Source organism: Ovis canadensis, chromosome 3 (assembly GCF_042477335.2).
Source record: "Ovis canadensis isolate MfBH-ARS-UI-01 breed Bighorn chromosome 3, ARS-UI_OviCan_v2, whole genome shotgun sequence".
In the NCBI taxonomy this organism is placed as follows: Eukaryota; Metazoa; Chordata; class Mammalia; order Artiodactyla; family Bovidae; genus Ovis; species Ovis canadensis.
Genome location: NC_091247.1, coordinates 80552253 through 80564574, shown reverse-complemented (window position 1 = coordinate 80564574; position 12322 = coordinate 80552253). Strand labels below are relative to the sequence as shown.

The 12322-nt window shown below is 38.8% G+C and overlaps 1 protein-coding gene across 1 annotated transcript in view; it reads right to left on the bottom strand.

Annotated features, from left to right (window-relative positions):
• Positions 1–1851: 1851 nt before the first annotated feature.
• LRPPRC (leucine rich pentatricopeptide repeat containing) overlaps positions 1852–12322 on the bottom strand; it is a 99959-nt gene continuing 89488 nt past the window's right edge. The window contains exons 33-38 of the mRNA XM_069583442.1: positions 10505–10644; positions 10253–10368; positions 7761–7835; positions 6521–6605; positions 4127–4269; positions 1852–2010 (exon numbers count right to left, since the gene is read on the bottom strand). Of these exons, the coding sequence (XP_069439543.1) occupies positions 1954–2010; positions 4127–4269; positions 6521–6605; positions 7761–7835; positions 10253–10368; positions 10505–10644 (616 nt within the window). The 3' untranslated portion in view covers positions 1852–1953. The remainder of the gene's footprint in view (positions 2011–4126; positions 4270–6520; positions 6606–7760; positions 7836–10252; positions 10369–10504; positions 10645–12322) is intronic.

The following is a 12322-nucleotide window of genomic DNA, read 5'->3' as shown; positions in this document are numbered from 1 at the left end:
TACTTTTCCAAGGTTTATGACATTTACTTTTTAGAATCACCTGTATGCTTCTAATTTGAGTCTAAAAGATACCACTGAGTGTTGCTATAATAGTATTTATATTCCCATTTATTTCAACTTTCCTGATATTTAGATAGTATTCATAAGCTCATCTAGAATATACATGGTTATATGTTAAATATTTACATTTAAAAGGGGAAGCCAATACAGTGCTACAGATACATGACTAGAGAGTTCTTTAACATACGAAATGTATTCAATGGTTCAGCTTGCTAGAAATGTTATTAGGCAGGAAAAGCTCATCAAGTGGTTTATGTCTACGTCCTCTGCACTAGACCCACATTCTACCAGAGTCCATATACAAGGCTGGCTTGGAGTCACTTCATGTAAATGAGATTGTACTCTGAGTTTCTGTAAAAATGACTGGGAAGTTCAGATTTTGCCCCAAGGTTGTTCCTCATCTTAGAGATCTATGTCAATCACTATTAATAAAATTTGGTTCAACTAACCTATGATTGGCATAACTACAAAATACAGAGCCTATTTCAGTGGAATCCCAAATGGAGTGAGGCTCATGGCAAATCAGGTATCATCAAAACAACACGCATAGGTCCTGCACCTGAAAAGTGCACAAAGGGGAGCTTAGGACTAAGTTCTGGAGGCTGGGACTCAGCACTGAGCGAGCCCCACTCCTTAGGTCTAATTCTGCAGAGCAGAGATGAAGAAAAGTATGGCTGGTGCCACCATAACATTATTCCTTGGCTTCCCTCCATCAACCCTCCCTTCTCATGACACCTGCAGGCCCTAGATGCAGGACGGTTGGTCCCAACGACACACAAGTTAGCAGCATAAACAGCAGGGGGCTGGCTTATTTCCCACCAAGGCAAGGTCCCCCTTCTTGTACATGGTGGGAACCAAGAAACCTCATGGAAACCAAAACAGTAGCTAATCACTGATTTCAAATGAACAAGGAATACACCAAATGGGGATAAGTCTCAATTAAAGCATTTTCAACTTTTAAATAATACCATAATCCCCAAGTAGGCCGACATTACATAGTAAGATGAGAGTATCTTGACTACGCCGCCTTAAAATCTTTTATAGTAATGACTTACAGTGTAGATATTAACAGGCATGAAGGCCTATTTGAGGACAACTTTGGTAAAACTGAATACAAACCAAGATTTCACTCCTTCATATACTTATTTACGTATTCATTGGGTGTGAGTATGAAGTAACAAGTCCAGCGTAGGGTAGAGCTTATGCTGATGAAGACCTGAAACCATGATGAACGGAAATGTACTGCTCTACTTCATGATCAAACTCATGACTCAGATGCAGATTGGAGACTTCAGTGAACAGAGGTCTGTGGGAGCACCGTGGTAGAAGGCAAGGCTTGGAGGGCGCACCCTGAACCAGCAAGTCTCTTTGAGTCTTAGCGTCTCACTGGAAATGACAAGCGATGGATCTGATCACACGTCAGATGCCTTCTGGCGCCAACATTTTACAAACTGGAAAGTATGTGGGGTGTGTAAGTAAAGAATTTCATAGTATATTAAGCATCAGAGGGCCCACTGAGCATCATTTTGTCTGGCTCCAAAATTTTTCAGATAAACAATATTGACAACCAGGTCAACTAAAGGAACAAAACAGCAGAGGATCTGAAAAGTTAATGGGGAGAAGAACCCCGAAAAACTATGGCCTCACACACCAGGAGCTTCAGAGAAAATGGCACAGATTTACAGTGTAGGCAAAACCCAGAAATGTCCAGTGACTTGATATACATAATTATCGTCAGTAAGACGGTGAACATTATCAACATTATGAATAAATAAAAGTACATAAACAAAGTCACTTTTTATTTGTTTATTTTGTCCTCTAAAACACATTTAAAAAATAATATTTAGACACAGAATCACAAATACACACAAAATAAAATAGTGCTGGCCTGCTTCACAAATGGGTCTCCTTTGACTCCTTTAGCTGCTTTGCATAAAATTCAAAGCTCTCCTGTAGACAAGAAAAAAGGGAGGGAAGTTACAGATAAGAGTTACCAGCAAGAGATGATGGCACAAAACTTGGAAATCACAAAGTACTGCCAACGGGCAGGACAGACTGCTGGGCCCATGAGAGCTGCCGTCCCCTCAAGGCTTCAGCACTCTGCTTTGCTTCATGAAATCACCTATCCAATAGCCCCCAAGTCAGAGTCAAGCACCAGGAGCCCCTCCTCTGTGTGTGCAGGTGTTAACGCTTGGGAAACTCTGCAGTCTCCCTTGGGAAGGTTAAGAGGTTTGAAATAAACATGTTTTAGCCACTTCCAGTTCAGTGAAACAGTAAAAAGGAATTCTGCACATATGATTTCTCTCATTAAACAAAGCCAAGTAAAACAAAATTTCCCAGGCAACCTACTGAATGGGAGAAAATATTTGCAAAGGTATTTATCTGATGAGGGTTAACTGTCATACAAAAAATTTATATAGCTCAACAGCAACAATGGAACTGAAGAGACATGTTTCCAGAAATGAACTACAGATGGCCAAGAGGTATGTGAAAAGCTGCTCAACATCACCAATCAGGGAATTGCAAATAAAAAACACCCTGAGATGGATCTCCCTTCATACCTGTTAGAAGGTATTTCACTACTGTAAAAATATGACTAGAAATAACAAGTGTTGGTGAAGATATGGAGATAAAGGAGCCCGTGTGCACTGTTGGTGGGAACATACATGGCGTAGCCACTAAGTAAAACTATGGCGGCTCCTCACGAAATCCAAAATAAAACTAACATATAATCTAGCAATTCCACTTCTGGGTATTTATCCAAAAAAATGAAAACATTAATTTAAAAAGATATATGCTCCCCGCATATTCACTGCAGAGTTAACAGGAGCCAAGACAAGGAAACAAGCTAAACACCCATCGATGGATCGATGAATAAAGAAAATGTCACACACAGACACAGGAATATTATTCTGCCATAAAAAGAACGCAATCTTGCCACTTGCAACAACAAGCAAGGATGGACCTCGAGAGTATTGTGCTAAGTGAAATAAGCCAGACAGAAAAAGATAAACACTGTGTGATCTCACTTATATCTAGAATCTGAAAAACACAAAGATCATGGATAGAGACTAGATTAGTGGTTGCTTAAAGGTTGCCTGCAGAGAAGGCAATGGCACCCCACTCCACTACTCTTGCCTGGAAAGTCCCATGGATGGAGGAGCCTGGTGGGCTGCAGTCCATGGGGTCGCTAAGAGTCAGACATGACTGAGCGACTTCACTTTCACTTTTCACTTTCCTGCATTGGAGAAGGAAATGGCAACCCACTCCAGTGTTCTTGCCTGGAGAATCCCAGGGATGGGGGAGCCTGATGGGCTGCCATGTATGGGGTCGCACAGAGTCGGACAAAACTGACGCGACTGAGTGGCAGCAGCAGCAGCAAAGGTTGCCTGAGGCAGGCAGGGGTGTGGGTTGGGGAGGATGAAAGTGGGTAAACCATGGGGAGACAATATACATACATATATATATAGTTAATAATACTGTACTGCACATTCGACAGCAGCTAAGAGAGCAGATCTTGAAAGTTTTCACACGAAAAAATATTTGACTATGTATGGTGGCCAACATTAACTGGACTTACTGTGATGATCATTCTGCAGTATCTACATAAATCAAATTATTTTGTACACTTGAAATTAATATAATGCTATGTCAATTATACTTCAATTAAAAACCTTAGATAAAGAAATAAAAACCAACTTATTTAAAAATGGAAATGAACAAGTAATTAACAGTGACATAATATGCTTAGTTATTGAAATACAGGCCATTAAATCCTATTTCAAGTTGAAATGAAGAGAGAACTGCCCCAAGGACATTTGATAAATTCATACCTACAGCTGAAGGTCTGAGAGTGACCTTGTATTTTAAACCTAGGTATCAGAGGGCTGTTCTGCAGCAGCCAGACCCATAGCATATCTTTAGTTCCTGAAGCCCTCCCTGGAGGGTCCTTCACAGAGATCTAATCCTCATGTAATTAAGTATTCACCTTATTCTTCACACATTATTATGAAGCATACACAAATCTGTAGAGGTATTTCCCCCCTCTTAATTAAGAAACACTCACAGGAGGTTCAGTGAAAGGGACAGACTCTCCAGCATTCTTCAGCAAAACTGCGTAACGCTTTAGAAACAGATCATTCAATTTTACATTCTTTGCAGTCAAACTTTCATATAGTGCTTTAGCAGATGTGACATCATTGTCGAAGACTAGAAAAAAAGATATTAATCATAGATAAAGTCAACCTCTCTTCTTGTTTTTCCCAAACACTTAGCCATTCATCCATACCTGGATCCCTTCATCCTAAACGAAACCAATACTCAACTACCTTCAACAAAAAAAACCATACCCAGGATCTACAACCCAGTCTTCTTCCCCACACCTCTCACTCAGCATTACCCACCATGAAAGAGAAGGAAAACAGCAACACAGCTATTTAAAAGGCCCATGCTAGTTCAACTGACCAGACAGAAGTCTTCAATCACAGAGTAAGCACACGCCATTCAATCTTCTCTACAAAACCACACTTTGAAATCAGGCTAATTTAGTGACTTTTGTAATGAGGGGCATGTAAAATAAGTAATGTGGAAGTCTGTATCTACATCAAGATCAGCTGCTAAGCTGCTAAACACCACCAGAAGACTTTCAATATATTCTCCTATTCTAAAATATGCAAGTGAGGCATATAGTTAGCTAGTGATCCCCCCAAATTTATATACATTACTAATATACATTAAAAAACTACATACATCTGTGTAACAAGCTACACTAATATTTCATGTAATTGGATGACGCAGCAGCCTAGGAGCTAAGTTCAGCTGGCTCTCTACTTGTGGCTGACATGCAAATATTTTTAAGTTCACTGTTGAAATTATACAGGCTCTGCTAAGAATTGTTAGTGATCTGACTCTTTGATCTTGCATTAGATTGTTAACATCTACCCTACATTGATGCTGAATAATTAACCCCAACTCTACCAGCACCAAGGTGAGCCTCCAGGAAGATGTGGGATGTTCAGGGATCAATCAAGGATCTCCCTAAAGGGACTGAGGATGACTGTACACCTCTCACTGAAGCTGAACAGATCTTTAGTTTGGGTGAAGCCAGTTTCCTCTGTGTGAATCCTTTGCTCCCTTCCCTAAGAGACCAAAGGCTTCTCCTTCCACTGCCAAGGGCTCAACCCAAGCTCTACCATCTTCTAGGGAGCTACTCCCAAAACACTCCTATCTTCTCTTTCCTTATTTCCTGATCTCCCTGCTCTTCTCCCTCCCAACTGTCATGCAATTCAGTAGGATAGCCATGCTGTTTTACACTACTTCATCTTACATACTACTAATACCTGCCAATTCTGCAAATGTAACCTTAAGAAAGTTTGTGACTATAGCACTATTTCAAAATATATCATATTCCGCTCATAAGGGTATAAAAATGGAGAATTCTGATTGCTAAGTCTGGTGTCCTGCCAACAATCAAATCCACAAAGCAACTCTTTATTTACCCTGTGGCTCAAGTGAACAAATCAGCGGGTGTCAGATGGACAGCTGATCATAACTTACAAATGCTGACATTCATTTTAATTACTGAGGAAACTTTAAACTGGTTCCCTTTCACGTGTGGTCGCCTGGCAACCAGGGAAGAAAACTGCTTAAAAGACTACAATTTCAAAACTGTGACTTCAGGTAAAACCTTGGGGCCCACTTTTTAATGAAGGTGTTTGCTATTTCCAAGAGGAGGTCGGTAGGCCACTGAAGGAGCAAACAGGCAAGTGAAGTCTTAAACATATAGCCATTTTACACTCTATTTCAGGCGCCAGGCCCTTGGAGGGGCAGGACTGGTTCCCAGAATGTACACCCAAGTGGACTTCTAAGTCTTTCCAGGAAGCTGGATCGTAACTCAACAAAGCAGGGCCCCTCAGAAGATGCTCAGAGGTGGTTTACAGTAACATATAAGAATAATTTCAGATTTTTTTTTTAAAACACGGGGTTTCTTTTTTTCCTTTTCTGGCTGTGCTGGGTCTCTGCTGATGCATGGGCTTTTTTCTAGTTGTGGCGAGCAGAGGCTACTCTCCGGTGGTGGTGCACAAGCTTGTTGTTGCAGCAGCTTCCCGTGTTGCAGAGCACGGGCCCTATGGCACACGGGCTTCAGCAGCTGCAGCTCCTGGGCTCTAGAGCGCAGGCCCAACAGTTGCAGCGCATAGGGTTAATCCCCATGGCATGTGGGGATCTTCCAGATCTGGGATCAAACCCATGCCTTCTGCATTGGCTGGCAAATCCTTTACCACTGAGCCACCAGGGAACTCCCTTAAATGTAGTTTTACAACATACCCCAAGGCTAAATAAATTATTTATACCGTAAGCAATTATCTGATATTTAGGATTACTGCTTTTGAGACGAAGACTTGTTGACTATACTACAAATATTTAAATCACTTAAATAATGCAGTTACGTGAGACTTATTACCATAGCTTTTCATGAGGCAAGTGTATGCTTCTTCCTTGTCAATTAATTCAGGAATCAATTCTAACAAAGACTTCATAACTGGTGCCTAGGAAATTAAATATAGGTAACATCACCACAACTCAAAAGAACAGTGAAATATGACAGATATATGGACATTGTATCATAGAAATTTAACAATAATACAGTAGAACTGCCTACTCAATTTAATGGACTATTCCCTTTTGTATCTCTTAGTATAGTCAGCCCCTCTGGAACCTGTGGGTTCCAAGTCTGTGGATTTAACCAACCCTGGACGAAAAATATTCAGAAAAAAAAAATTCTAGAAAGTCCAAAAATGCAAATGTTGAATTTTCTGGGTGCCAGCAAATAGAATTTACACTGTATTAGGTATTGTCAGTAATCTAGGGATGATTTAACATTTACAGGTAATGAGTGGTAGGTTATATGTAAATATACATCATTTTATATAATCTCATAGAAAGGAAAAAAAGGGCAACTGAATACTTCCTAAATGATGCCTGATGTAACTAAATACATGAGTCAGAGAGAAAAGTGCAATTAGGTAAGTATTTTCCTTTTAAAAAGTGTGTTTATGTGAAAATTAAGAAAAATTAGTTTCCAGAGTTGGAAATAACCTAAATGTTTCATATAAAACAAACATTACAATTGGCGCTCAGTTTAGAACTTCATAATGTGCCCAAATAACCTAAAAACATGGTTTCTGGGGCCCACTCACAGGTAAAATCGAATCTAAAAGGACAGTTTTGAAATATGCTTTTTTCTTTTTTTTTTTTTTTAATAAACATCAATAAGATTTGGTTGTTTCATACACACACACACTTTTAGTATAAATAAGCTAAAGAGCTCCTCCACCTCACGGTTTCTCCCTGAGTGACCTGACAGGAGGCGCTCTGGAGCAGGCAGCTCCCTCAGGCTCTGCACTCTGAAACTCACCCAGCGACCCAAGCAATGGGATTTGTATCTTACATTCCTAAGGGTCCTTTCTTGGCGCTCAATGCACTGCATGAACCTGTTTTGCATTTCCAATACAACCAAGGAGCCAGAATTGACTTTGCATCAGTATCTTAAAAAAGTAAACAAGTTCAGGCCAGCAAGTGTTCAATCTCTGCAGCATTTTTAGAAAAGGTCCTGAATCAAAAAGCTCTTCTATGATACTCAATACCTTTGAACAAGACTAGCTCATAGCATTATTGCCTTGGCAGCAAGTACAGCACCTTACCTTTCCTGGTCTCTGAGAATTCCTAATACAGAACACCAAGAGAATCGGCATTTGTTCCGCGATTGCACCACACCTCTAAAAATCGAAACATTATTCAGTAAGTGACGGTTTTGATAAACAAGGGGACCAAGGTGAATATTTCCAATTAAGAAAGTTCACAATAATATAGTAATGTATCATTACTAACAGGAAGGCCTAATAGTCAACCAATTTTTTCAAAGCAAAAAAAGAAAACAAGTGCAAGCTCTGCCAAGCTTTTGTGAATGTTGTCCCTGGCACTGCAAGTATAAAGTTTGTTTAAAAAGAAAAGGGAAAAATTAAACTAATGCTTCAACAACCACAGAATAAGGTTTAGGACTGCAAAGAAAGAGGGAAAAAAGAAACACTATGCCTCTCCAATTATACTGCCAAGCATTCACAAGTGAGCTAGGGATCATAAGGTTAATTATACATTTAATAAGGTGTCAGGGAGATAACTGCTCGTTTCTTTATAAAAATTAAAATGTACAAAGCAAGTTCTCTTTAAAGTATAATTACCTACACTTATGCATACAAAAGGACTGATTTCAATCTCTCTATTTTATAAAAGGCTTTCATTGCAACAGACAGCCAGTGCTTGAGAAAGAGACAAAAGTTAAACTCAAAAAAAAAAAAGTTTATATGACAGACCAGATAAATCAAGTGTCTATCCCATCTTAGATGCTATAGTAAAATCAAATATGGCAAGACAATATTTTAGTTTACATTCATTGCAGATGTCATTCTCTTAAGTTTCTAAAAGCACATTGCCCTTTCCAAGCTTTAAAACACTGTCAATACTAAAATGACTAGCATAAAAAGAACTTTGGGGGACACACAGAACATTCACACTATAAACGGATGCTTTCAACATCTGTGAATAAGGTATTCTTCACTACAGTAAGAATCTTGAACTGTTTGGCAAGCAGGTAAAGAATGGGTGAAGGGTTTGCCATCTGAAGCCACAGTCTACTGAAGGAATAAACGTGCAAAGACGACGCTGCTGCAGCAGCACTTGGCTGCCATAAAGCCCTGTGGACAGGCTGCTGCGGGCACAGGCAGCTCTGAGGGCAGCCATCACATCCCCAGTGCCTCCCACCCTGGGCTACTAAGAGCCTTGATGACCATGGCTCGGAAAAAGCTTGTAAATGAAATACCAAGTGCATCTTTCTAAAGAGCTACTGTAGTAATGTGTCACAGCTGAATGAATACTCAGCTAGACATGCATATACCTGAGTAGGTACACTTAGGTATGTACCATACAAAGATAAAACATGAGACTTTATTCTTTTCAAGATAAAGCTTTTAACACAGAAGGCAAGAAGATAGAACAATGAAAAGATTCCTGAGTCCCCATTATAAATTGCCATTTCTGTTTCAAAAAAACATTTTTAAAGGGGGAAAAAAAGTAAACAAGAAAATTCTCAAATAATTGGCATTTCTCTCTCTCCAGGAACAAAAGTAAAAAAAGCTTTAGAGGCAGTGCCAACTTACGCTTTTCACAAAACTGTTAACACAGAGAAATTTCTCAGGAACTCCTTTTACAAATGGCTTGGATTCCACTCTCGAACTGGATGGCCTTTCAGGATCACAAGCAGGTGAGTTCACTTTCCCCTCTCTATCTGCTACCTAAGATGTGTCACAGCTAGCAAAACCGTAAGTGAATGTAATACTATTTACTATCAGAAACTGGTCCCAGGCCTCAATTTGACACAGGGAGTCTACACAAACACAGCCGTTGGCGGGATCACGGTGACTGTTTGACTGCCACCTGCTGGGAAGGGGCTCCCTGGCGGTGCCTGTTTGTGTACATTACCAGTGGCAGCTCCGATCACCCACCGTTCTGTCGGCACTTGGCGCGGCTTTATATTTAGTGCTGTTAAAATGGCATGAATGCAGTTGTCTCCTTCCCTGAAGATTGCTAATTTAACTGAGAGTGCGGGCCACAGAGACCTGCATTTGTCATTTAATGTGTCTGTGACACACAGGTGAATAGAAAGCAAATCTGACTCTTAATAAATCTTGAATAAGGCACCAAGAGTGTTTGAGTATTCAAGAGAAGCAGTACTTGAAAAGCAAACATTTCCTACTTTTTGTTTGCAAACTGTGTTGCCATGGTGACGCGTGGTATTTAGAGCGCTAGAGAAATTAAACTAGGAAATCAAAGGAATTGTTTTGCAATACCTATCTGCACGGAAACATTGGTCTTTAAATCATTTCGGCAAAACATGTCTCTTTCCACCCCCATTTAACTCTAAAGACATTTCTAGTCCAATTTGGCATCTTTAAAACCAGCAACCTGTAACATACAATCCAGTCCTTGTCATGTAACCTTGATTTACATTGAATTTAAATGTGCTAGCAGTGCTGCCCTTCACTTCTGGTCTTCCACCACATACCTAACCCTAGTAATTTCTCAGCTGACTTCACACAAGTCACAAAGCCTCACTGCTCCACATGCGATGGGTCATTACCTGTAGGAGAGCTCTGGCATCATCCACCTTGCCTGAATCCACAAGCTGAAGGAAAAGATCAGTTACAGGTTTGTAAACTGCAAACTGATTGGCCAATCTCTCCGCCATGATGCTTACTGAAAAAAAAAAAAAAAAGACAAGTAAGAAAAATCTTTCATTTAAACAACGGTATAACTAACTCACCAAAGACAGTCAGTCCACACAGGCTAGAGAAAGTGCTTCTTTGCTCTTCGACCAGAAGAGCTAACTTACTCTTTTCAAGTGCTGGTTCCAACTGTCCCTCTATGACTTTTCGGAATAAGTATGCCAAGCCAAAGTACTGAGGGTCCACAGTTTGGTTCTCTGAAGTAAGCATATTTTCAATGCTTTCTATTGCAACATCTATGTTATTACTATAAAAGAAAGTAAAATAAATTATAAAGAAATATTTGCTTTTATATTAACATTGCAGGCAGTTTCAGTACAGGTAATTTAGTATTTACACATGCAAGCACTTTAGGGGAAAAAAAAGACAATGTATTTATAATTAACCAGATAAAAAACATTATACAAGTTGAACCAAATTACATTTACGTGGCAAAGGCAATCACTGGGTGCTTTATGGTGCAACAAACAACTGAAGTAGCTGCTTATTTTAAAACACTGGTCTAGAGAAAAGAACAAACAACTATATAGAGAAGAATTAAAGACGGTAACTTAAAAAATTATTGTATTTCAAAGTTTTGTTTTTGCAGCTGTTTGGATATAAAATGAAATCTTTTATAACTTTGGCATTATAATCTACAACTGGTCACTACTGCAGGAAGTAATAAAGATAATGTTAATCTCAGGATTCTTAAAAATGCTGATAATGTCTGCAAAAGGTACATTTTCACGTCTCTCAACCCACAGTCACAACAATTTGTTCTTGTCAGGTGATATACAACATTCGAAAAATATTCAATTTATATCAAAGTTCTCTGAACAAAGTATCTTCATACTTCATTCTTAAAAAATTAATTACATGGCCTTATTAAACAACTTATGATGAAAATTATCTTTCTGACTAACTTTTTGGCTAAGGTGCTCTTTAACTGATACTTTACCGTTATGGTATGGTACTCCAAATCCAAATAATCAATTTTATGTTGGAATTATCACCTGAAACAAGAATTCTCTAAAAATGAACCCCATTACAATCAATTTTTCTTAAGGGTTTTAGTTAGAGAATTATTTAATAGTCAATTATATTTGATAGTTAATAAAAACATCTCCATATCATATAAAACTCTGATTATATGGTAACATTTAAAATTCATCCGGATCTTTCTTGAATAATTTTCTGGAATCTCCTAACTTAAAATAATAATCACATTTTCTTACTAAAAGGAAAGTTAGAAGTTCTATATGGGTAAACAGTTTTAAAAGGGGGAAAAACCAAACAACTTCTGTCCAAAGAAAGGAAAAAACAAAAACCCCGTAAAAGCCAAAAAGACATTTTAGTATCACAACCCATTACATGTATGTAAGAGTAATTGCTAACGAACATTTTTTTCCCTAAAAGCATGAAGAATGTCAATTTCATAATTACCAACATGAATCTTTAACTTCACCAGTGAGGCTAATAAAAACCAAGTTCTTATTTATTTCTAGAATAGTGATTCTCAATAAGGAATCTAGAAATGGGGATAAGAGAATCACCTGTAAATACCTCCCTTTGTGTGGGTGTGTGTTGACACGGGTGGATGAACAGGAGAGTGGACAAAATAGAAAGGCGTGTTTTTCACAAGCTTGTTGGGCCCCCCATTTCATGGTGTTCTGGCAGAGTGTCACCTCCAAGTGTTGCTGACATTCAAATGAACTCATTTTTCAGTTGCGTAAAGAAGTGTTTCAACAAGGGCCTGGCATGTATGAATGAGAAAAGTTATCAACTGTGGGGCAAATTTTATGAATTTGAAAACTTTGATCAGTTGTTTACGATTTAATTTACAGCTAAAACATATTTTGCAACACAAAATTATTCCCTGACAATTATAAAATAGGCAGCAACTGGCATCACTATTTTCTCTACAGTTGATACGGTTTCTAATA